A 26,761-nucleotide genomic window follows, 5' to 3' on the forward strand; every position below is an offset into this window, starting at 1 on the left:
GGTACCCAATCCTAAAGAATTTGTCTCAAGGCCCACCTTGAATTCTACCTCTTAATGCCTCATCTTCTGACGCAACAAGACAATCAGATTCTGCACAGTCAACTCAGAACCTTAAATCTGGCAGCATGGCAGATAATGTAGCCACTCAGACTGCACCTCTCTCTAAGGCTGTTATGGATGTCATTTTAGAAGCCAGAAGGCCCAGCACTAGGAAATCTTATGCAGAAAAATGGAAGAGATTCTGTGCTTGGAACCAGGCACAAGGCCTCGAACCACTGGTCCCAAATATACCTCAGATTTTACAATACCTAACTGAGATGTTGGACAAAGGCATATCTTTCTCATCTATTAAAGTCCATGCCTCTGCCATTTCAGCTCATTACAATACGGAATCTCCTATTTTTTCACATCCTCTACTACGACAGTACCTCAGACGGGCAAAAAATATAAGACCCCCAAGGAGAGCACCAGTACCTACTTGGGACCTAAATTTTGTTTTAGAAAAACTCACACTGCCTCCTTTTGAACCAGCCAGCACAACTGATCTAAAATTCTTGTCATGGAAAACTGCTCTGCTCCTAGCAATAACTTCTGCAAGAAGAGTCTCAGAGTTACAGGCATTAATGGCTGTGGAACCTTTCCTCATTTTTCATCAGGACAGGGTGTCTTAGGGCAAACCCCAGATTCATGCCAACGGTGGTCTCCAATGTGGCCTTAAACCAAACCATTCATTTGCCCACTTTTTACCCAAATCCCCAGAATAAAGGGGAGAGACTTCTGCATGCTTTGGATATACACAGACAGCTACGATTCTATTGGACAAAACAAAAGCTTTCAGAAAAACTGAGCAACTGTTTCTAGCATATGCTGCAGGATCACAAGGAAAACCTATTACTAAGCAGACAATCACGAAATGGATAGGACTCTGCATCCGCTTCTGCTGTGCACAACATGGCAAATCAGTGCCTAAGGGCATTAGGCCTCATTCTACCAGAGCAGCAGCCACTTCTGCAGCTTTTCTCAGAGGAGTACCAACCAAAGACATTTTAGAAGCTGCAACCTGGAGCTCAGTGCACACTTTCACCAAGCACTACCACTTACCTCTCTACTCTAAATCTAGAGCGGGCTTTGCCACTGCAGTTCTGCAGGGCTTGTTAGCCTCTTCAAGTCCTATTTAGACCCAGCCACCCAACCTCAGCTTTGGGATTCTACCCAAGTGTAATGACTGCAACAGTGAAACACGATGAACATAGTACAGTTGTATACCTACCATAAATGTAGATGTTCGAGTGTATTCACTGTTGCAGTCCAGATTATCCACCCACCATCCCCCTTTTCCATTGCTGGGACTTTTCTGTACTACTCATCTCTATGCTACCTATGCGTTGTATTTGCTTATAGATGAAAGAAATGTTTATAGTTATATATGCATGCTTGTTGGCATAATTTTATCTTTCCAGCCTTCCTATCTGGGGGCACCTGACATCTAGGGCAAGAAAAACTGAAGAAAATGGCGTTGGTTGAAACTTTTATACCCCTGTCGCACTAACGTCAGGGAAGAAGCAACAGCAACCGACGCTGGACCAAGACTTTTGAACTTGGGCCGACTGTGGGTCGCCTGCCAGCAGGATAACCCAAGTGTAATGACTGCAACAGTGAATACACTCAAACATCTACATTTATGGTAGGTACACAACTGTACTTTATGCAGTTTCCATAAAGTCTGAATCTCCATTCTCTCTCTCTCTTTGGAAACAGATTGTTTCCAACAAATTCTGAATATGATCTCTCAAGGTTATAGATGGTAGTGGGAGGCTCTTCCTCCATTCCAGGGAATTTATCCTCTTATACCAGACCAAAATCTTCACTCTGTCCTGCCTTACAGCACATGTTGTTTCAGGGAGACAGTAGACGCTGTTCCTCCTCCTTTGCTAGAAGAAGGATTTTATTCAAGAATGTTTATGGTGCCAGAGAATGAATATCCTTGGAGACCAGTTGGGTACCTTTACTTCAAGAACAGTTTGATAGAGCTCATTTTCAAAATGGTGTCACTTCACTACTTATTACCTCTTCTTCATTGAGTTTCTTACTGACCCTAGATTCAGGATTTAAAAGATGCATATTATCACACTCATGTACATCCAGATTTCATGCATTTGTTAAGGTTTTGTGAGTCTGAATCACATTATCAGTTCTCTGCCTTACCATTTGGGCTATCCACTGCTCAAGAGTGTTCACAAAGAGTCCAGCTCCTGTGGTAGCTCGCCGCAGACTGCATGGTCTACACATTTTGCCTACTTTGGATGGTTCGATTATCTTTGCAGCATCTTTTTTCAGATTGTCAGGCTCTCTTGGGTAAGGAATATCCTACACATGGCTGGGATTCCAAGAAAACCTTCAAAAAAAATATTTCCTGACTCCTTCTCACAAAATTGTTTTTCAGGGGTGCTTACTGGACACCTCAGTGCAAAGAGCTTTTCTTCCAGAGGAAAAAACATAGTGCATGTTTAAATCTATTTCTGTGGTTTTCCACCCTGACCACTGTCTCAACAAGGGAATTCCTCAGGATTCTGGGTCTTGTGGCATGTTTGATTGTCATATCTCATGCAAGACTCCACATGAGAAAGATACAGTAGTACCTGAAATCTCTGTGGTCCCAGCATCAGCACCCATTGACTTTTCAAATTCCAGTTTTAGGATCTGTAAAAAGGGAGATTATGTGGGGGGAGATATCAGATTTCTTAGAATCCAGGTTTACAGTACCCCCCCCCCCCCCAACATACAGACACACACAGCAACACAGTTCGTCACCACAACCAAGGCCTCAGACTTTGTTTAGGGAACACTGACAATGGCAGTAAAAGGGTAGGGTCTTTGGAACAAAAGAGATGGACCAAAACACATCAGCATAAAAGAGATGTTAGCTCTTGTAGCACACTCAACTCTCTGAATCATCTGTGGTCTCTAGGATTTCGTGTTTACAGACAACACCACAGTGATGTGTGATATAAGCAAGCAAGCCACATTTTACCTCCATGTATACTAGCCATGTTAGCATGGGATATAGCTTTACAGCACAGTCTTGCTCTACAGACATCTTATATTCCATCAGAGCAAAACTGGGTGGCAGACAAGCTGAGCAGGACTACAGCAGACCCTCATGAATGGAAACGGAACTGGGTGTCTTCCAAATTTTGATCCATCAGTGGGGAACATCTCAAGTAGATATTTTTGACTCATCTCTAATCAACTGGCAGAATTCTGTTCCAAGACTTCATGCAAAAAGGCCTGGAAGGCAGATGTCTTTCCTTTTCCTTAGACTGGAGTATTCTTGTATGTTTTTCCACCTTTCCACTGATTTCCAGGGTACCTTTTCTAGATTCAGAAGGATTCACTAAAGGTTACTGTGGTCACTCCATTTTGGCTCAAACAACAGCTGTTCTCCCTTCTTTTGGAAATGACCAGAGGCAGTTGCCACAAACTTCCTCACAGACTGGATTTACACACACAAGATCAGGGTTCTTTGATACATCCTGACCCCAAACAATTGCAGCTGAATGCCTAGATGACAGGGTTTTAATACATTTTAGGCACCTATTTGCTGAGGATGTGCAGCAGGTACTAATGGAGGCAAGAAAGCCTGCTAGTAGAAAGTCATATCCTTTATTAGGTTAGGAACTATGTTGTTTTTGTCTGTCATTTGATTAACATAATGTTATGCTTTTGCCAAAACCCTGTGTACCATAGCATCCCACATACTGATCAGTGTGCCGGGTGAACAGCGTAACTTTCCCTATTACTGTATGTCAATTTCCATTTATCTTGTTAGTTAACACAACTTCAGATTATCTATTTATATGTACTGTAGTGGAGCTTTTCTCCCCAGGCCTCTGCTGAAGACGGGCTCCTCTGCCCAGTTGGACCTTCCTGGTAAACAAATGTAAAATTAAAATAAATAAATAAATATATTAGCAAATGGAAAAGGTTTTCTAGTTGGTGCCAACAAAAGAACCAGCACCCATTCAAGACTAGTGTTTCTCTGGTTTTACAGTATTGTGAGGTACCATACTCTGGTCTACCTTACTCCACAGTCAAGGTTCATTTTGTCAGTATGTATTCTTATGGATCCCCTTCTTTCAATGCAGTTTCTTGTGAAAATGTTTTTGAAAGGGGTTTTGCCAAAGAAGCCTCTTGGGAAACCTGTGGCTTATCCATGGGGCCTGAAATTTGTGTCAAAAAACTAACTCTTGCTCCATTTGAACCAGCTCAGCAGGCTGAAGTACTTGACTTGTAAAACAGTCTTGCTCATTGCTCTGACTTCTGCCAGAAGAGTATCTGAGTTTCAAGCTCTTATGTTAGGTCAGCCTTATGTCATTTTTCACAAGGACAGGGCTTCTCTGAGAACTAATCCTTATTTTATGCCTAAAGTGGTGTCTTACGTTTACTTTAAGCCAAACTATCTATCTCCCTTTCTTCTTTCCAGAACTTAAAAATGAGGGAGAAAGGATACTTCAAACCTTGGATATGCACAGACAAACCCGGGTACTATCATGACAGGAAAAAATCTTTCAAAATCAGTTGTTCATTTCTTGTGAAGGTAAGAAGAAGGTGCAACCTGTGTCAGAACAGACTATTTCCAAATAGTTGTCTCAGGCTATTACCTTTTGTTACTCCTACCACAACAAAACTTTTCCAGGCAGAGTCAAGGCGCATTCTTCCTGGGCCTTGGCTTCATCACTGGCTTTATGGAAAGGGTTGGATTCTAGATTTATTTTAGAAGCAGCAAGTTGGTCCAATGTCCATACCTTTACAGAGCACTGTGAACTAGTCTCCTTCTCTAGTTCTAGGACAGGCTTTGCTTGGATCTTTCTTCAGAGGCTCCTTGATAGTCTTCCTTCGTCTCCCAGTCTTTCTAAACTATGGTAATCTACCCATAAAGCTTAGGCTACTGCAGCAGTGATCATAATGAATGAGCATAGTGCAGCTTTGCAAGTAAACTTACAAAAAGAGTAGATGTTAAAATGGTCACTGCTGCAGTACCTGCTCCCTTCGTCCCCCTATTTTTTTTGTATAATTTTTATACCAGGGTTTGTACGTGTCTTTCTTTTCCTAGCATTGTCTGTCTCTCTTTTGGCATGAAAGCTGTGAAGGGTTGGTGCCCAAACCTGTCCTTTAGTCACCTTAGCACAACCTAACAGTTTGGGCGAATGGAAGGTGTGCTGAAGCTGGTCATCTGTTACATCCTTAGCAGGACCATATAACTTAGGCTACTGCAGCAGTGATCAGTCAAACACCTGCTAAGTTTACTTACAAAACTGTATTTTAGGGAAATTCACTAGCAGTTGCAGACTAGAAACTGTTATTTCTCATGAGATGCAAAAATACTGTTGGACAAGTTGGACAGAATCAGCACCTTGTGCAAAAGCAACAGTGTCACATTTAATGTTATTAGTCAGCAGCCTTTGGGGGGGGGGGTATGCACTGTGATTTCAGAATTAATGAGGGACATTAAAGGTAGTCAGTGCAGTAAAAGGTCTAGGAGTTATTGCATCCGGTAAATTACATTTTGTTCACTAAATCACAAATTCTGAAAAGTCTGCTGTGGCAAACCTAATACTGATAGCTATGACCGTATGAGGAAGAGAAGTAATTTTCCCTGTACAAGTCAGTAATCATATGCAGTACCTCATTCTTTAGCTTAAAAAATGAGCCAATATGCACAGCTTGAGAAAGTTAAATGGTTGTTAAAATAGAAGGACTTGTACACTTGAAGTACCCTGACGAACCACTGGAGTTGTCTTTATTCCACAGCGTATTGACATCTTAGTCTGAGTTGGCTTCAGGCCTCTGTATACTTCCAAGCAGCAGGGAGAGTAGGGTACTAGACCATTTTAAGAAAAGTTGACATGTGGTACCCTCATCTTTAAGGCTATCAAATTCCAGACCTGCATAACTGAATACCAAAGTGAGATCCTAATGTAAGTTGCAAAGCTGACCACAGAGATCACTGATGTACGCCAGAAGGTGCATGTTTCTAGACAAGCCCATATAACGGAGAAGCTGAGGAGACATGATATAAATCCGGGTACATTGCAGTGGATGCAACACGATGGGCAGCAGCAGTAAGGCCCGACATAGGGAGGCATGCTTGGCTGAGATTTCAAACCCTGCCAGAGGATATCAAGGGGCAGCTTCTTAATGTGCCTCTAGAGAGGAGTCTCCTGTTTGGTCCTCTCCAAAGGATACTTCCAAAAAGTCAGAAGAAAGGTGGAAGACATGAAAGCTGTGTATTATATTCTAGCCACCTATTGCAGGAGAAATTATGGGCTTATTCCACTGAGCAGTTTTTCATTTGTATGCTCATAGGTATATACTAGGCTTATGACCACTAGGGCCTTTATAAGCCTAGCCATGTAACCCAAATGTGACCCACTAGTTTTAAGTTTTAGACATTTGTGTAGGGGGGTGATTTTTGGTTATGACATTATTTATTGGCTGCCTCTGCCCATTAGAGACATGGGGACAGACTGGGGCGAATTTCCAATTTCCCATCCAGTGGTTCAAGTTATGCTTATATAGGGTTAGGGAGGGACTTTGCTTCATATGGATGGGGAGCGTATTCAACAGAATGGAGTTCTCTGTGATACATAGCTGTGTCTCCAATATGTCATATTCATTTTGCAAGTAAATTTAGATCTTTAAATCTAATAGTTCTAATGCTGTTTGTTTGCTGAGGTTCATTAAAAGGTTCATTAGAGAGGGGTCCAAGGATGCCTTGTAAGTCAGGCATAGATCGCCTCTCAGTAGTCTGTAGAAGACCAAGTATAGAGAGGACTTTGATGCAATCAGCATAGGACACTGTGTTTATGTACTGTGTTCTTTCTGTAAGGAACCTTTGTGCCCCAAACAGGGCATTGTACTCTGTGATGGGTCCAATGAGGACCGAGTACAGTGGTATGATGTTGTCCCTGGACCCTACATGCTTTGCCCTTACTTGTAAGTTGAGTAACATAGAAGGATTTTCATACTACCTTGGACATGTTTGGTCAAAGGATAGGTTACTATCTACTTGAGTTCCCAGATCCCTGACTAATGAGTCAATTCTTAGTGTTGTTTTATCAATGATGTAGTTTCCTTGGGTGGCAAACTTTCCAAAAGTTACTGTAATATATTTCTTGGTATGGAGTTTTAAGCCATGGCCTTGGCACCAGTCATTTGTCTGTGTTTGCATCTTGGGGTGAATCTGTGACTGCTTGCAGTTTTGCAATCATCTGTGAACTGGTCAGCCAGAGGCCTTTGACACTGACTTTGATTTTCGAGAAGTAAGATGCCAAAGAGTAGTGTGCCCAGCATGGACCCTGAAGGACTTCACTTGTGACTGGCCTTTTTGCAAAGGTGGTCTCACCAATCCCAACTTCTTTGATCCTATCCATGAGCCAGCTAGCTGTAGAGGTTATGCCTTATTCCCTAAGTATGGTAACATTGGATAAGTGGGTATTGCATCAAATGCCTTAGCCAGATGAAGGTATGTATCAGTATATTCTGTATATGCCTTATCCATTGCCTTGGTGACTTTTTCAAAGAAGTCCACCGGGTTCAGTGGGCATGGACTGTCTGGAGGTCTTCAAAGTCTTTGTTGTTCATTTACATGATAATTATTTCTATGGCTTTGCAAATAAGACTAGTCAAACTAAGGGGCCTGACTAGTTGGGATTTGGAGTAATGGTTAAGGTGTTTACCTTATAGACACAAGGTACACGGTTTGATTCTCACCTTTGAGAGGAAATTGGCTAGGCTTAAAATGGCATCTAAAGGCAACTAGTCTAGTACTTGCTATGAACCTATGGGTTTGTGGTTTCCAGCATCTGTTGATGGTCCAGTGCATGAAGGGAGATGACCATTGCAGTCCTCCTTTCTCATAGCATAAAGTATGTTTTGAGCCTGTAGTTAAATAGTGACTGCAGTGGTCCTGGTAAGTCCTATCTTAGTATATTCAGGAGGCATCCTGTGATATTATCATGACCAATTGAAGCTTTTTCTTGACCTTAGTGTGTTCAGCCAGGACATGCTCTTTATTTTTTGGGTTACGTTTGAGGGTATTTCATGGGGGTGGCTGGGGGTAATGTTGGAACTGAATTTGTCAGCCAACTGAAGAAGGCCTTATGTTTGCCTTTATTATGGGAGGCTATCTTACCTTTGAAATTGGCTTTATTGGACTTAATTAGCCCTCTTAGTTTCCTGTTTAGTTTGATGAGAGTTCGTATCTTTATGGGAGTTTCACTTTCTAATTTTAGCCATGATTTGTTTTTTCTTTTGTTGTATATCCTGTTTAATTTGGGATGTTACCAGGGAGGTTTGTTTTTGGAGTTAGTTTTGGCTTATTTCTTGTAGGTACAGCAGCCTCTATGTAGCCTTTGACATGGTTGTACAGGGTTTCTGTGAAGAAATTCTGTATAGGCTGCTGTGTTTTTTTTGAATTTTGACAAGCTATCCCTTAATAAAAGATAGTTTGTCTTTGAATAGTTCCTAACTGTTAATGGGTTTACTGGGGTTACCGAGGTGAATTTTGATATTCTTTAATTTATTTGCAGTTGGTAACCAGCCTAGAGCACTGATCCACATGGATTTCAGACTCTGGCCAGGAACACTATTTAGTTACGTAATGTGCTCAGATTCGTCCTGTTGAGCAAATGGAGTCTGAGGGAAACTGGACTACAGGAAGCAGCTCATTAGCCTCTCATAGTCTTAATCCTTTACGCCAAATGCCAGTTAACTGTAACATGCAGAATCAAACACAGCCAGTTTTACAACCCTCTGTTAGACCACTATAGTGTATTTAACTGTTGGTGATGAAATGTCTAATGTTTTGGAGGAGGCCAGGATCTCTTGCAACCCCCAATATAGGGGATTTGCCTTCTCACCCCAAATCTCTAAATATACTGCTACTTAAGTCACATTAACTTAGAAAATGTATCAAGTTAGTTCCCTTTTCTGTAATTTGGTCCTAACTATTGAGAGAACATCCCATCTGCAAAATGCCATAGAACTGTGTTTTTTAAATGAATTTACCACTGTGGCCATCTGTGATGGTGGTACAATATGATCAGTAACTTAAGAGTTTTGATGAGTCTGAATTTGATTCAGTGAAATAGACATGAAATTATCCATCTAAACAATAGCTCTTCTGTGCTCAGACAAGGGGTCAGAAGGCCAGGCAGAAGAGAGCTTTTAAAAAGCAAAAGTTGCAAGTCAAGGAGGCCTTTGGGAAATGGATCCACAGGGACATCTGAACAAATATGATTCTGCTGAGAATACTTTTCTCCTCCTTTCTCCACTTTGGCTAAATACCCCTTCTATTATCCTATAGACAGTCGATGAACCTGAGCAAGTTTACCTCTGAGAAAAATGACTTCTAGATGTTATCTCCTTTGAGTATATAGTGCAATTCAAGACCTTCCGTCCTTTCATTGGAATGCCATCCATCATGACAGATCATCTAGGCTTGGCTTTACAACTCTTTCATTTGCTCCACATCCACGGACCTATAGGAAGGGTCTCATTAGGGAACAAGGGAAGTCATTTTATCCCAGACTTTTCTTGGCCACTAAAAGGGACAGCCTATGGAGGCCTATGCTAAATCTCTTAAAATTAAGGTATCAAAGTTCATAATGGTTACCCTACAGTCCCTACTCCCTTTGCTGATAATCAGAACCATGGATTTCAAAAATGTCTGTTTGCATATTCCCTTATGCAAAGAATGCAGGAGATTCATCAGATTTAGGACCAGGGGGCTTCCATTTCCAGTTTATACCCCTGCCCTTAGGGTTATCCACTGCTGCCACTGACTTCACAAATTGGAACATTTAGTGGCATACCTGTGGACCAAGGGCATCCATATCTACCCACACTTGGAGGTGACTGCCTGCTGCAGGTCAGTTAAAGGAGGAACTCTGGGGGGAGGACCTCCATTTCACCTTCAACTGTCTCCAGAACTTGACAACATTCATCTTAGTATTCACTGATGAAGTCCCTACTTTTTGGGGATATTTTACATACAAATAGCCTAACAGACCAGTCCAACTTCCAGGGCTTTACCTTCTCCCAGCCAAAGCCCTCCCACTAAGAAGCTGGTATATCAGCAGTGTGTGAGTTGTTGTCATCTTCAGATCTTTCATTCTTTCTTTCTTAGCATGCAGTGTGTGGGTGTCGCCATATGATTCATTGCAATTCAAGTGCATTGGTCAGCCTACTTCCCAGAGACATATAAGTATCCCACTGGGTATTTTTATTTATGACTGCTTTTTGTAATTGAATGTCTGATTCTGAAACTTTTGATTCACTAAATGCTTTTGGGGTTTGAGGTATGCAGGGAATAAATCCTCCACAAGGACTTCCACAGGTGTCTATTTTCTCCTTTGTACAAATCATGATGTGAACTTATGTCTACATTTTGCACCATTCACATATAGGGCAATCTGTACATGGTTCATATGTAGCCACTATGAGTTCATAGATAGTTACTAAGCTTGCAGTCCAGAGGACCATTGAGTATCCTAGCCCAAATTTCCAGTTGCCACCCCCAAGTACTGTCTGGTTAAGTGACTGACTTGCTAAAGGTCACACAGTAGTCAAATGAGGGCTGAGAGGATCAAACCCTGTACTGTGGAAATTATAGCTCACAGCCTTAACCTTCTGTGTCAGTTACCAGGCTGAGTGCATCAGTCCATACTTCTCTGAGCCAATCAGCCTCTACAGGAGTTTGCAGCCAAGAAAGAAGCACTTGCCTGGTTGCATGCCACTGTGACATTGACCAAGACGTCTGGGAGCCTTCCATCTAAGAAAAACTTGCCAATAAAAGAGGGGAGAAGTGTCAGAAGACATCCCATTTTGATGAGTCTGGCAACTTCAGGCGTGGTGAGGCTTCTTCAAAGCCTCTACCTCTCAGATGGTTTCAGACAAAGTCTGTGACACCACTTCTGCAAGCTGCCATGACATTGGTGTCTTGCTTGTCCCTTTATACCAGTGTCTTTGCTGTGTCTCCTAAGACCAAGAGCTCTTTGGTCTCAGAGGTTTGTATCATTATTTCAGAAGAGGAGACAGAATCCCTAGAGTTCTAATTCTTGATGATGTTTCTGGAGACCTTATTGAGGTCTGTGTTTCACAACAATGACCTGAAGCTTCAAATGTGGCTCTTGCTGAGTTGATGAGGCACAGATTAGGATAGTTGCCTTTACGAGCCATTTTAAACCTAGCCAATTTCCCTTTTTATGCTCGAAATAACCTATCCCATTTTGTTATAGATTGGCCTTGCCCATCCCATGGTTGAGAACTATATTTTACCCCTAATGAGAATTATCCAATACCAGAGTGGTGCCCACCAGTATAACTCAGTCTAGGTCGTGCAGTGCCTCAGCTCATTCCACTTCCCAGGCTTCCACTGACTCTTTGCTACAGCTGTCTGAGGATTGCTGTCTTTTGTTAAATGGAAAAGCCAAATTTTGGGATTCTGAGCTATGTGCAGCAAAGGTGAAATTTCTTCCTGAGGATTCTGATTCTCATGACTCCGGAGGCAGATGAACTGGCCTATGTATGCCATATTCCTTCCATGGATGCCTATGGTTCAGACAGTGAAGATGCTAAGCTAGCTGCCATTGTGGGCCATTTTAAATCTAGCCAATTTCTGTTTTAGTGCTTAAATTATCCTATTCCATTTGGTGTTAGACTGGCTTTACCCGTCCCATCCCTTGGTAGATAATTATAAATGACCCCTTACGATAATAGCTGGTAACTTCAACAAAGGATAAGGGGAATATAATATGAAACTGAAGGTGCATGGGATGAAAGTGAGTAAAGATAACACAGCTGTAGTGGCAGCAAATAAGGAAAATCAGAAGAAGCTGAGAAGTGAGATTGAAGGGAAAATAGTGGCGCAAGTTAACAGTTTCAAGTACCTGGAAGGGGTGGTTGAGAAGAAGGAAAGTCTGAATGAAAAGTGTTAGGGGTAGTGTATGACAAACGAATGCCAAAGAAGTTGAAAAGTAAGTTAAATAAAATAGTGATGTGACCAACACTACTGTATGGTACAGAAACTGGTAGATGAAGGCAGAGCAGCTCAGATAGCTAGAGGTGATGGAGATGAAGTGCTTGAGATAGGTGGTAGGATGCACTCTGGGGAGCATATGAAGAAATGAGGACATCAGAGCCGAAGTTGAAGTAGCTCCAGTTGCAGAGAATATTACAGAAAACAAATTACAGTGGTTTTGGGTACACATGCAGGAAAACAGATAACAATCTGGTGAAGATGATTTTGGACATATGGGAAGAAAGCAAGCAGGAACAAGGGAGTCCAGCAAAGAGATGGATGGATTGTTTGAGAGATGATCTGCATCAGTCAGACATGATTGTAGAATAAGGTAGGAGAGTGGCAGTGATGCAAGAGAGAGAGAGAGAGAGAGAGAGGTGACATTTGACATGACACCCTGATCCTGTAAAAAAAATGGGAAAGGGTTGAAGATGATGATAATAGCTGGGATCATACCATGCATCATTTGAGGGGAGACATGCATGGTATAAAGCATTTAGGATCTGCCTCTGCCTATTAGTATACAGGGGGCAGTCCTAGGTTACATTTTGTATTACCCATCCATTGATCCAAGTTGCAGTTGAATATAGACAGGAATGAGCTTTGCCTTTTGTGAATAAGGAGTTTGTTCCAGTGCTGTAGTATTCTCTGCATGGTGCATCTGTCCCTCCAAACTATTCTGTTTATTTTTCATAAGAAATTTAGATCCCTAGACCAAGTTTTCTGATGACATTTAAATTGCTGATGTGCAGTAGATCTATCTGTATTCGGTCAGAAGATGCCTTTTGTCAAACACAGGTCACGTCTTAACAGTCTGTAGGATACCAAGTACAGTGACAAGGCTTTGAGTCAGTCCATGTAAGACACATTGTATAGGCCATGTATCCTTTAATAAGGTATCTTTGTGGGCATTCCAGTGGTTGCATGTATGTGGAAAATACATGCCAAAGGCAGCATTATGTTCAATGACTGGCATAATGTGAGCAATATAAAGGGAGACGATGACATCTCTGCATCTAGACACAATCCCTTTGTTTACAAGATGCACAATATAGAAGAAGTTTCATACGACCATGAACACGTTGGGGTAAAGTTAGCTCACTGTCCACATAAGTTCCCAAATCTCAAGCAACTGGGTCAACTCTTAAGAGGTGTAATGTCAATGGGGAAGTTCCACCGGGGTAGATGACTTCCCAATGGATAAAATAATGCATTTTTGGCATTTAGTTTCAGTCCATGATTCTTGCACCAGTTGATGTTTTTTGTGGTTCAACACCAGAGGGCTTCTCATTTTTGGACATGTTTCTTAGGATGAAGACAATTTTCCATCTGGATAGTAAGGATTGCTCTGAGGCCTAGATCTGTTACCAAGCATACATGGATCTTCCTGAACCAAAAGCTGTAACAGCCCCATCCCATACTAGATGCATCTGAGGAGCCTGACACCATCCCTCTGCTCTGAGTAAACGACACCAGCTTTATAAGCTCAAGGATTCCCACAAGTTCCTCTACAAAACTCTTTGGCATATCCAGCTGTGGTGTCTGTGTATTCAAGCAAGGAAGTTTATTCAGCTCCATCCTGGAACCCTATTCCCAATGGGGGAGGGAGCAAGATGCTCAATAGATTTGTGAAGAAAGTGTACACATCTGCTGCTCTTTCATTCAGAGCTTTAAACTGCCAATCCTACTTACTTTCCTACCAAAAGTCATTGTTGGAAAGGGTAAAGGCCAAGGCAGAATGGATTCCAGCAGGTGTTTGAATTTTGTGACTGCTCTTCTCAGGCTGCCAAGCATTTCGAAAAGTGTGAGTATGAGCCAGTGGATGCAAGCTGCAGGGCAGCAGCTATAGGATCAGTTATATAGAGACATGCCTAGTTGTGGACAGTGCCGCTTCCAGACCATGTGAGGATGGGAGATTCCAGATGTGCCCATGAATAGGGAGCTACCCTGACAAAGAAGACTTTAACAAGCTGGAAGAGAGAGGTAAGACCATACAGTCTGTAAAGCAGCTTTTTCAGGCTCAGAAAAGCACGAATATAAAAAAGAATGGCAAGCTAAACCACAAAGCCCAGAGGCCACAGGGCTGTGACATCCTAAGCAATCAGCTGTGACTCAGCTAGTCTACCTCTCCCCAACCTCACCACCACCTTCTCTTTCTACACCCTTAGTAAGTGCTAAACATTCTGCAAAATTTACAAGCAACAGTTTAAAAAAATCCGAAGAAGCACAGACATTTCAGCAGTCCCAGAAGAATTGAGCTTTATGCCTACAGTTGTCCTAGAGCTGTGACAGTCAGAGACCACAGAAGCAGTCCTAGCAGGGGAGGAAGAGTAAGGGGTTCACTCAGGGTTCTTTCTGGTACCAAGGAAAGATGGTGTATGGGGACCCATCTTGAATATGTCCTACTTAAGTCTCTAAAAGTTCAAAAGTTCAGAATACTGAACTATTGCAAATCCTCCTAGCTCAGGCTTTGAACAGGGGGAGGGCTCCTCCCATTTGCATCTTGTTTACTTCTCCCAGGAGTTTCACAAAATGCCTGGCTCCAGTAATTGCTTATTACAGGCCAAAGACATTCAGATTTATCTTTATTTGGGTAATTGCATTTTCCTAGGGGACTCCCATCAGGAAATTACCAAGGTTTTAGAGTTCATGCCAAATACCTTCAGGAGTTTAAATCTCACCATCAACAAAACAAAGTCCTACCTTGCACCCTCATATAACCTATTATTCTGGAGTGCCCGCCCAGACATCTCCTTCAACAGATCCTTCCTACCAGATGGAAAAGTGAACCGCTTGATGGTCTACTTCCAAAGAATTTTCAACAGAAGGAATTTTGAGCCAGGGAATTTTTCATGCTGCTTGGTTACATAGCATATTGCATTCTAATGGTGCCACTTGCCTTCCTGCATATTAGGAAACAACAGTGGTACTTGAGGAAACAGATTATCCCGATTATCCCAAGATGCACTATCACTAGAAACCAGCATTTCCTTATTCTGATTACATCAGAAAGGAGATCTTGTGGAGGATACAGTACTGTTCCTAGAACAAGAGGCGCCTTCCAAGCACCACTATCAAACATGACGCTCGCCACAGACTCTTCAGTTCTAGCTTGGGGAGCACATACAGGAGCCCATATTCAGAGGAATTAGGAGGCCAGAATAAGAAAGCAAACACACACATGTTTAAATGAGAAGCAAGCAGATGTGTTTGTGGAACGCCCAACAGATTGGTACAGATCAAACCTTGTACTCAAAGCATTCAGTTCACTGTCCCCCTGAATGGGGTACTGCTCCTCAAACCACATATAAGGTAGACTGCTCCTAAAAAATGACATTAGCACCCTATGAACCAGCTGCTTCTACCATTCTGTAGTTCCTTTCAAGGAAGGTGCTGTTTTAACAGCTATTACTTCAGTTAGGAGAACTTCTGAACTGTAGGTCTTATTGTGCAAGAATCTTTTTTCAGTATTTCACCAGAAAAAGCTCTCTCTCCATACTAGCTCTCCCTTCCTGTCTACAGTGATATCTGAATTGTCCTGTAACTGAACCATTCACTTGCCAGTCTTCTTTCCAAAGCTCAGAATAAAGGCAAAAGACTCTCCATTCCATTTGCATAGACAGCTGAGATTTTATTTGCATAGAACAAAAGAGTTGAGAAAATTCCGTTTGCATAGACAACTGAGATTTGATTTGCATAGACAGAACAAAAGAGTTGAGAAAATTTTGATCAGCTATTTTTTCTCATTTGCCAAAGGGAAGGAAGGTAGACTAGTAAACAAAAAAGCAGTTTTCCAAATGACTTGTGAAATGTACCACTTTCTGTTATTTGGCCCTTGGGAAGGCTATTCCGGGGAATTTTGCAGCACATTCAAGTAGAGCACACTGCAGCCATCACAGTTTTCCCTAGATGTGTTGCCACCCAGGCTGTCCTTGAGGCAGCAAGCTGGAATTCTGTCCAAACGTTCTCTAAACATTATAACTAAGGAGCAGCTTCCAGAAGTTGGATATGACTTGTCTGTGATATCCAGCAAGGCCATATTTTTCATTGCTCCTGGTGATCACCTCACATGCCTTCCTTGCTTTGGAATCTTCCCAAAAATGAAGACTGTGTGAATGCTACAGTGACATAATACAGTTACCGTAAATGTAAGTGTTCAGGTAGATTCACTGCTGCAGTCCAGGTACCCTCCTTCCATCCCTTGTATTAACCATTTGTTCTGTGATCAGTGCATTGTGATGGCACCTTAGTCCCTTCAGCATCTTCCCTCTCTCAGGCTGTCCCTCCCTCTTTTCTGTGTAATTAATCCTTACCCCATCTGCAGGCTAGCCATGTAAGCCTGAGACTTAGCTAATGATAACAGATGATTGTTGGGGAGCATTTTGTTTTCCTTAGGGCCTCAACTAAATGGCAGACACCCCCAGCAGGTTATTTTCCAGCAGCTGCGAGTAACATCTGACCAGATCCATCTTCAGAAATCTCATAGAAAGCTAGGAAGTACTGGTGATAGACTTGTTTGCTTTGACAGACACCCACCACTTTCTAAAGTAATGTACGTGATTTCCTTGCAGTACTGGATGCTTTCTCTGTTCTGCAGACAGAACTCTTTGTTTTCATTTACCCTCCAGATGTTCTTCATCTCACATTGCTGCAGTCCTTACACTTGGGTAGTCCGCTGTCCTCGGTCGGCCCGAATATCAAAGTATAAGGCTGACGTCGGTCAAGGCGCATTTGACTGACATCAGGACGTCAGGGTACAAATGCGTATGACAGACGTCATATCCTCAGTCTTTTTTGCCGCATGGTCCGATGCAGAAGCAGCATTGCAAGTGCCGGTTGGCGTTCTGAGATTTTTCGATTTCGAAGTCTCAGACCGAGTTCAAAGTTGGCTAAGTACCCCGTTGGGGAATATTTTAGTTTTTTCTTGCCTCTGTAATTTACCGGATGTCAGAAAAAGTCAATAATTGCATTTCTTGTGGGAAACAGATACCGCATAGAGATTATCATACTTTGTGTATTCCTTGCTTAGGGCCTGAGCACGACGTTGTTGGCTGTCACTCTTGTGCTAGATTTAATAAACGCACTATAAAGAGAAGGTTGGATTGTGCAAGGTTAGTCTTTGGGAAGCGGTGTAATTATAAAATGCCGTCGGATGCTCCGACGCTTCTTCGAAGAAGCGCAAGGACAAGGCAGTTAAGCCCAGGCTAGAAGAACCGTCTGTACCGGACGCCGGTTCTTTAGAGGTGTCGGTGGAGCCGGTGGCTCCACCGGAGGTTTCTATGTGTTCCCAGGGTGAGCCCTTATTATTGCAAGATGTGGCCTCTCAGGAGGCAAGTCAGGCTGAGGGGGCTTCTCAGGTTACTATACTCCCCTCCCTTCCTAGGGTGGCTAGGTCCTCTCCTTCTGTTTCAAAGGCTTCTCCCAGGGGCAGGCCAGGTTTGGCTTCAGTTGGTGTTACCCCTAGCTCTTCAGGTACTGTGCCCAAGAAGCATATGCTTAAAATGGCAGAAGATTTGATTACTTTAATTAGGGGTTCTATGCCCCCTCCAGATAAGAGACCTAGGATGGAGCCTGAGCTGGGGGGTTTTGAGCAGGCTTCAGATGTTTCAGAGTCTTCGGCTGAAGACTTGCAGGAGTATTCTCCTTATTCTGATTCTGATGTGGATGATTCTACTCCTTCTGCTACTCCTCCTGAGGATTTTTCTTTTTCAGAAACTCTTCATTCCATGAGGGAGCATTTTAAGTGGGAAGGTCAGGACTTCTCTGATTCCAGGAAAAGGCTTAGGGAATTTTGTTTTACCCCAGCATAGGCCTTTGGCTATACCTCCTGTTTTGGATGTGGTAGAAGATGTTTTACAGAGGCTTCTCTTAATCCTGATTCTTTGCCTCCTGCTCCTGTTAAGCCGGATAGGTATTACAGGGTGCCTGAAGCTCATAAGTATCTTTTAAGAGTCCTAGGGCTGACCCAGAAACTGTTAGTCAGGGGCCTAAAGGTGTTAAGGCTTCTGTTGTTAAGAATCCGGTTCCTGCAGACAAAGAGGCTAGGGCCTTGGATAGATGGGGAAAGAAAGTTTATACTTCTTCCACTCTGGCTATGAGGGCTTTGAATTGCCAGTTTCACATGTTGAAATACCAGAACTATCTCCTTTCACAATTAAAATCTAAGGTTGATGCTCTGGCAGTAGGTATTGATTGTAAAGAGTTGCAAGATTTAGTGCATGTTTCTGAGCAGGTGGGTAAGCATTCTTTGCAATGTGGTTTTGATGCTGTACAGGCCTCGTCTAGGGTGGCTGCCACTGGGTCAGTTCTTCGCAGGCATGCCTGGCTACGGGATCAGAATTTGTCTGATCATGTTAAAACGAGGATTTTAGATGCTCCTTTACAATCTGACGTGTTGTTTGGTCCTCCTGTTGAGACAGTTTTAAAGAAAATGGAGGACAAGGCTAAGTCTATGCAGACTGTTAAAGATTTTTTGCAGGTCCAGCCTCCAAAGTTTAGTAGAAATTGGCCTACTAAGGGGTGGACGTATCCTTCTTATGATTCCCAGTCTAGGGGTAGATCTAGACGTGGTAGGGGCAGAGCTCAGGGCTCTTTCAGGCCTAGAACAGGGAGTTCTCCTGCACAGTCTTCGGGTGAGGGCAGGGGTCAGTCCTTTCGTAAACAGACCCAATGACCTACCTTTTCAGCTGCCGGAGCCTTCTCATCTGGCAGCACCTTTGGGAGGAAGGTTGGCACTTTTCAAAGAAAATTGGAGTTTAATTACCCAAGACAGATGGGTATTGGATATCATACACCACGGCTACAGGTTTTATTTCCATACCTTGCCTCCTTTCAAAGGCATGCCAGACGTTCCTCCTCAACAAAGAATAGAGGCTCACAAGCAGGTTTCTCTGTTGCTCCAAATAGGGGCCATACAGCCGGTCCCTATGCCAGAAGTGGGTCTAGGTTTTTATTCTCGCCTGTTCCTAGTACCAAAGAAGGGGAACACGTGGAGACCAATTTTGGATTTATCTATCCTCAACACTTATCTGGACATTCCCAAGTTCAAAATGTTGACGTTGCAGCAGCTTTTACCTCTGCTGGGCAAAGATCATTGGATGGTAACTTTGGATCTCAAGGAGGCTTACCTTCATGTTCCTATCAGACTAAGTTGCAGGAAGTATCTGCGTTTTCGAGCTGGGACTTCTCACTATCAGTTCTCTGCATTGCCCTTTGGCTTATCTACTGCCCAGAGTGTTCACGAAAGTTCTGGCTCCAGTGATAGCTTTCTTCAGGCTAAAAGGAATACAAATCTATCCTTATTTGGACGACTGCCTGATTCTGGCTCAAGGAAGGAAGAGCTTCTTCATCATTTGGAATATGTGATAGCAGTGCTAAGATGCCTAGGGTATTCTGTGAACGAAATAAAGTCCAGTCTAGTACCCTCTCAGGACATGTGCTTTCTGGGTGTGAGACTGAATACAGCATCCCAGATGGCCTTTTAACCCCGGACAAACAAAAGAGTCTATCCCTTTACTTCCATCAACTATCTCATCAGTCCGTGCTGACTGCAAGGACAGTCCTTCAAGCATTAGGGTTCATGGCATCTTGTATTCTGGTGCTTCCCAATGCCAAACTGCATATGAGGAAGCTACAATGGTATCTCAAAAATGTATGGACACAGCACTGCCAGGATCTGGACACTGTCATTCAAATAATACCTTGCATTCAAAAGGAATTTTTATGGTGGGCTCAGGAATGTCACCTAAACAAGGGACTCTCTGTGACCCGGCCAGAGGCGAGTCAGATTTTAACGACAGATGCCTCAGACAAAGCTTGGGGAGCTCATCTAAATGGAAAGTGGATACAAAACAAGTGGCCTGTCAGACTACAACATCTACATATCAACATGAAGGAGATGTTAGCAGTCCAGTTTGCATTAATAGCTTTCAAGGAATTACTTCTTCCAGGGCAGGTGTTGATTCTAACAGACAACACAACTGTCATGTGGTACATCAACAAGCAAGGGGGAACGCATTCTTATCCTCTATACAGGCAAGCAATGATTTTGTGGGAGACTGCTCTCAGTTTACAGCTCAATCTTCAGGCAAGGTTTCTGCCAGGAGCACAGAACTCCTTAGCAGATGTGTTGAGCAGACAAATTATGGATCCCCACGAGTGGAAATTGTATCCTCATGTATTTCAGAAATTGACAGTGTCATGGGGAACTCCAGACATAGATCTGTTCGCTTCTCCACTGAACCATCAGCTGCCAAAGTTTTGCACAAAAAGGTTTCATCCCACAGCTTGGAGAGTGGATGCTCTTTCTTTCAATTGGAGCAATCTTCATGTGTATGCCTTTCCTCCTCTGCCTCTCCTCCCAAAGGTACTTCTAAAGGTCAGGCAGGACAAGCCAAGGATGATTTTAATAGCTCCAGATTGGCCTCGACAGCACTGGTACCCATTATTGAGAAGTCTGGTACGGAAGCCTCCATGGCCTTTGCCTTGATTCCACACCTGTTGTCACAGGAGGACAGCCATTTGCTGAATGTCAAACTTCACTCTCTTCACCTAACAGCCTGGCATATTCTGTTTTGAACCATAGAGGGTCTCAACTTCCGCAACAAGTTTTGAATGTGATTTTGGAAGCTAGAAGGCCTAGTACAAGGAAAGTGTACGCAGATAAATGGAAGAGATTTTTATTTTGGAGTGCAGCAAAATATTTTGATGTTTCTGAGCCTAATTTGAGTGTGGCTCTTCAATATCTTACTGAGTTATTGGACAAAGGTTTGTCTTTCTCTTCTATTAAGGTTCATGCTGCAGCAATTTCGGCTCACTATGATTGTGACCCACCATTGTTTTCTCATCCTTTGTTCAAGCAATTTCTTAGAGGGGCAAAGAATATAAGACCCCCACGAAGAGCTCCTACTCCTGCTTGGGATCTCAATTTTGTGTTGGAGAAACTCACTCTACAACCTTTTGAGCCTGCAGCTACTTCTGAGTTGAAATATTTATCATGGAAGACTGCTTTTTCGTTGGCAATTACCTCTGCAAGAAGGGTTTCTGAATTGCAGGCCCTTATGGCGGTTGAGCCTTTTTTGATTTTCCATAAGGATAGGGTATCATTACGTACTAATCCTTCCTTTATGCCTAAGGTGGTTTCTAGTGTGGCTTTAAACCAAACTATTCATTTGCCTACTTTTTATGCAAATCCCCAGAATAAAGGGGAAAAGATTTTGCACACTTTAGATGTACACAGGCAGTTGCGTTATTATTTGGACAGAACTAAAGGGTTCAGGCAGTCTCAGCAGTTGTTTGTTTCTTTTGCTTTGAGTTCTCAGGGCAAGCCTGCGTCAAAACAAACTATTTCTAAGTGGATTGGGTTTTGCATTGCTTTCTGTTATTCCCATCATGGCAAGGAAGTTCCAGCTGGGATTAGGCCTCATTCCACTAGGGCTACTGCCACTTCAACAGCTTTTTGAGGGAGTGGCAACCAAGGATATTTTGGAGGCAGCTACTTGGAGTTCAGTGCATACTTTCTCTAGGCATTATCACCTGCCACTTTACTCTAAATCCAGGGCTGGTTTTGCCGCTGCTGTTTTGCAGGGCATTTTGGCAGCTCCTGCTTCCTTGTAGTTAGCCACCTCTGCTTTGGGATTCTACCCAAGTGTAAGGACTGCAGCAATGTGAGATGAAGAACATAGTACAGTTTTGTACCTACCATAAATGTAGATGTTCGAAGATCCACATTGCTGCAGTCCAATTTACCCTCCCTCCTTCCCCTCTGCAGTTAGAGGTGGTTGTGTGGGTTGGGTTGTACATATTGTGTATATTGTATATATTGTACATATAGTTAGTGCAAGGGTGGTTGGTTGGTTGTTTGCTGTCTTTTGGTTTTGACCTTTATTTTTAGGGTCTTCTGACATCTGGGGCAAGAAAAGACTGAGGATATGACGTCAGTCATGCGCATTTGCACCCTGACGTCCTGATGTCAGTCAAATGCGCCTTGACCGACGTCAGCCTTATACTTTGATATTCGGGCCGACCGAGGACAGCGGACTACCCAAGTGTAAGGACTGCAGCAATGTGGATCTTCGAACATCTACATTTATGGTAGGTACAAAACTGTACTTTCCTGGTAGTGGTAAAACTCAGGATGATCCTTCTAGCTGAGACAACCCTAGTTTTCCTTCCTGCTGTATCTGGAGAAAGAATCCTCATACACCTTTCCTCTGGCCATAGACTTCCTAACATAGCTAGGCTATCTGTTATACCCAAACCTTCAGGGCCTGAGACTTAAGACATGGAAAATATGACAGATTACCTCTCAAACACTTATTTTATGAGGATATGATATATATATATATATATATATATATATATATATATATATATATATATATATATATATATATATATATACACACACACACACACACACACACACACACACACATATATATATATATATATATAATGCGTATGTATGTGTGTGTGTGTGTGTGTGTGTGTGTGTGTGTGTGTGTGTGTGAATAAGTGGGGAAGATTCTCCATTCGGTAATGAAAGTGCTGCCGGAAACCCAACTCTACAGGACTGCCCTTGGTACTGTCATGTGTGCTGGGTTCTGCATCACCATCCTCCTTGAGACCTTACTTACATCTTAGAAAAACTGATTTTAGATTCCTCTGTGCTAGCAGCTTCTGCTACTTCAGTTAACTTATCTTGAAAACAGCATTTCTTGTAGATGTTGCTTCATTCAGGAGGATTTTAAAGTTGCAAAGAACATTTCACAGTGTTCCACAAAGACAGGGCAAGTCTGATAATAAACCTTCTTTCTTGCCCAAGGCAGTCTGAACATTTTCTTTGAATCAGATCATTCAATTACCTCTCTTCTTTTCTGAATCTTAGAATAAAGATGAATGGATATTGTGTCTTTTAGACATTCACAAGCAACTTGTGTATTATATAAGCAAACCCAGTCTTGCATTTAAAATAAATGTAAAAAGCTTTTAATCATTGCACTGAATAATTTCAGACTGATAATTGTAGACGTTGTAGTCTTATAACTCATTGTAAAAAGTGATTTGTTGTTATTTTTTGTAAATTTCATTTTGTTTTTGCCAATCACTATATTGTTGATTCGTGGGCCAGGTAGAGTTACCACCTGTCCCACTTTGCGAGGGACAGTCCCTCTTTGGGCAGTTGTGTCCTGACAAAAAATTTAAAAAATGGCAAATGTCCTGAGATTTTAGGACAAAATTATTTCCTATATTTTATGTAATAGTTGCATAAAACAGTTATTCTGTATCTAAAATACCTAAATGTTATAAGAAACAAAATAAGCAACTAAAATGCTACAAGAATAAGCTTTTATTTAGGCAAAAAAGATAAGTTCTATCCTTTGTACTGACCGTTGGGTATGTGTCGGCCTGTAAAATCTGATGTTTGTACCAAAAATGTCCCACTTTGGCCATTTGAAATGGTGGCAACCTTAGTTGTGGCTGAAAAGCGTCCCTAGAGCAGTCCTACTTACCTAGTTAAATCAATAAATAAGTAAAATAACAGACCAGAGACTTCTGTCAAACAGAACAGCTGAACTTTTCCTTTATCCTAGGGAACGAGGGTGTACCACTCACCAAGCAGTCAGCTTCCAAATGGTTTTTGCTGTTCTGAAAAAAAAACATGGAAAGGCTTTGTATTGGCAAGTACATTCTGTCAGAGCAGCTGTTTCATATCAACCTTTTTTGTAAAACGTCTCTACTCATTTCTTTGGCAAGGATGATATGTGCTCCACCATTCACACAATTTGTAAACACTGTAAGATCAAAATCCATTCCAGAAGGAAGGCAGTCTTTGGCACAGCCATCCTTCAGGGCCTTCTCTGGGCACCTTGAGTCCATGTTATGGACTGGGCTGGAGGAGACATGTTTTTCTTCTTAGCACTGGTTACCACCTCTCCTGCATACAGTAGTTTGGCAATCATCCCTCATGCAAACCCATTGTACAGTTTTGTGAGTACACTGATGGTAACAGTAGAAGTGTGTAGGAATGAGTCTTGTAGCAGTGTGTTCACCTTTACACAGACCTGTTAGGTCTGAAGTACTCTTCCTTGTAGTCTACCACAGATAAATTGCATATTGCTATTTTGTGCTTGCAGTGTTGTGTTTATCAGTTGACTTCACGAATGTTTCTTACTAAGACTGTGGGGGAGGTAAGGCTTCTTTTGTATGGAATCTTAACAAGTGATGGTGAAGGAGCAGTCATATGAGGCAGACATTACCTTTTCTATGGTAATTAAAACTGCAGATAAAAAGAAAAAAAAACAAGTTGAACGGTGACTGGCATATCTGTAGAACTACTGCTATGTGAGCCTTTACCTTGAAGATCTACTTTTGTGGTGAGTTTCTCTCTTCACAATATATTTCTAGCTTTATGTACTTATGAGATGTTTACATTTCGGACTGAATGCATAGGCATATGTAAAATGCCAAAGCCATTAGTTATACGCCATCCTGCAGAAGTTGTGTTGTGTGTTACACTAGATAAGCATGTGATAGTGTTTTCCCTTCTTACAGGAAAAAAGCATCTTGTGAGATGCAGCATTCACCAACACCACCCTTAACCACCCCCAAATCAGTGAAATAACATGTTGTTAGGCAATACTGACAGAAGTTTTCAGTTTTCTTTTGCTCTAATGAATTGTATTCGGTACACAGACTTATTCCATAAATGTACTTTTTCTCTCTTTTCATTTCAAGAGCCACCCCAGAGATGATCTCCATGCTGAAACGAAACTCTTGTGGAAAGTCACTGGAGATTGCACGCCAGGCCCGAGACATGCTTGGAGGGAATGGAATTTCTGATGAATATCATATTATCCGACATGTTATGAATCTGGAAGCAGTGAACACCTACGAAGGTGAGTCCAGGCAACAAACTTGACATTTATATATTGAAACTTTGCGAGATGTATGCACGTCTACATTTATGTAAAGGAAAAATAAACAGTAATGCAAATGTTTTAGACCAGTCATTACCGCAAAAGGCATGACATATAGATCCAGTTACATATAGAGCAGTGTAAATAAAAGTCCCATAGAATAAGCATTCTAGAACATGCATACTGATTCCTGTGAGGGAATTCAAGATGGTGCAACTTAATGCACAACTGCATTGTACCAGATTCTTTCTCATTACAGCTATTTTATTGTAATATGTGTACATGCATTTCTGTTTTCCTGTAGAATACCTCTCCCTGGTCTTTACTGTTTGGGATAATCTTTTCCTTAGAGCATTTGCTTTAGAAATCCATTGTTCTTCTTGCTTCTGCTTCTGTACCTTCTGTTTGAGACAGTGCTGCAATGCTGTCTGATAAGGAACATGTAATATACACACACACACACACACACACACATATATATATATATATATATATATATATATATATATATATATATATATATATATATATATATATATGGGTCAACTTTTACTCACCAAATTTATACTTCTTTGAATCGGAAATTGCCAACAGCACTTCAGTGAAACACCATTCAACTGAAACCACAGACTACCAAACTGCTTTCCCTGGGAAACAAACCCCTCTGCCACCAGGGAAAAAAGTCAATGGAAAGTAATTAAACCTCCCCAAGTGGGGGGACTTTGCACCCCACCCCACCCCCAAATAAATATACCAACTCTGAGATTGCACTACACTGGGGAAAAAGGCAAGGTTCACCCTGGTGGCCAACTGGCTCGTTTCCTAGGGAAAGCAGTTTGGAAGTTTGTGGTTTCGGTTGAATGATGTTTTGCTGAAATGGTGTCAGTCATTTCCGATTCAAATAAGTGTAAATTCAGTACTTGGACTGTGACACACAATATTAATTTTATCCTCTATAACTTGACCAGTTGAGTCCACTCTACACCAAGGGGTAGAAGGTGTAGGCTTTGCCCCTTAATTGTATTATTTTTTTTTTTTAGTATAAGTTGTTCTTTCATGTTTTATTATTACCAAATGTTGGATTAGGCCTAATGTCGTATTGTTTATCACGTCTTGCTGAAGACTGGTCTGAATTGTAAGTACATCCTGCAGTTACTGAAAAATTTTACATTTAATTGAGACATGATGGCCCAAAAGAAAGAACTCAAAGAGCTGACATTGAAAGAAAAGGTTGATCATCTACACTGGAAAACAGCAACCAAAGAAAGATGGTGGAACGTTTTGGTGTTAGCAAGACCGCAGTTAGCAACATCCAAAAACTTAAATATGAGTACTTAGAGATATATGATAAGGAAAGTTGAGACCTACAGCGGAAAAGGAGGAAAACTTCCCTCGATGAAGTCAGTAAAGCACATTAAGCTGGTTCAAACAAATGAGAGCAGGTAACTCCTGAATCTAAGCTGGTTCAAACAAATGAGGGCAGTTAATGCCTAAATCTCCGGAACAATGACCCACAAGGTTGCAAAAAAAATTCACACAGGAATTCGGTGTAGCAGATTTCCAAGCATCAAGTGGTTGGCTCACGAAATTTAAACTGCGACACGAGATCTCCGAGAAAGTCTTGTGTGGTGAATCCAATGAAGTTCTAGTAGAAGTTGTGGAAGAGTTCATCAAAAAGTTCCAGGACTTCATCAGAGGCTTCAAAGATGACATCTTTAATGCTGACGAGTGCTGACTCTTTTTCAAAGCGATGCCTGAC

The 26,761-nt window shown here is 42.0% G+C and overlaps 1 protein-coding gene across 4 annotated transcripts in view; it reads left to right on the forward strand.

Moving 5' to 3' along the window:
* GCDH (glutaryl-CoA dehydrogenase) overlaps nt 1-26,761 on the forward strand; it is a 455,659-nt gene that overhangs the window by 410,154 nt on the left and 18,744 nt on the right. For all 4 annotated transcript variants that reach the window (XM_044084655.1, XM_044084654.1, XM_044084653.1 and 1 more), the window contains exon 10: nt 24,821-24,981. In XM_044084655.1, coding sequence (XP_043940590.1) covers nt 24,821-24,981 — 161 coding nt within the window. The remainder of the gene's footprint in view (nt 1-24,820; nt 24,982-26,761) is intronic.

The sequence above is a fragment of the Protopterus annectens genome, chromosome 9.part0 (assembly GCF_019279795.1).
Source record: "Protopterus annectens isolate FY-2018-M chromosome 9.part0, PAN1.0, whole genome shotgun sequence".
Lineage (NCBI taxonomy): Eukaryota > Metazoa > Chordata > Ceratodontiformes > Protopteridae > Protopterus > Protopterus annectens.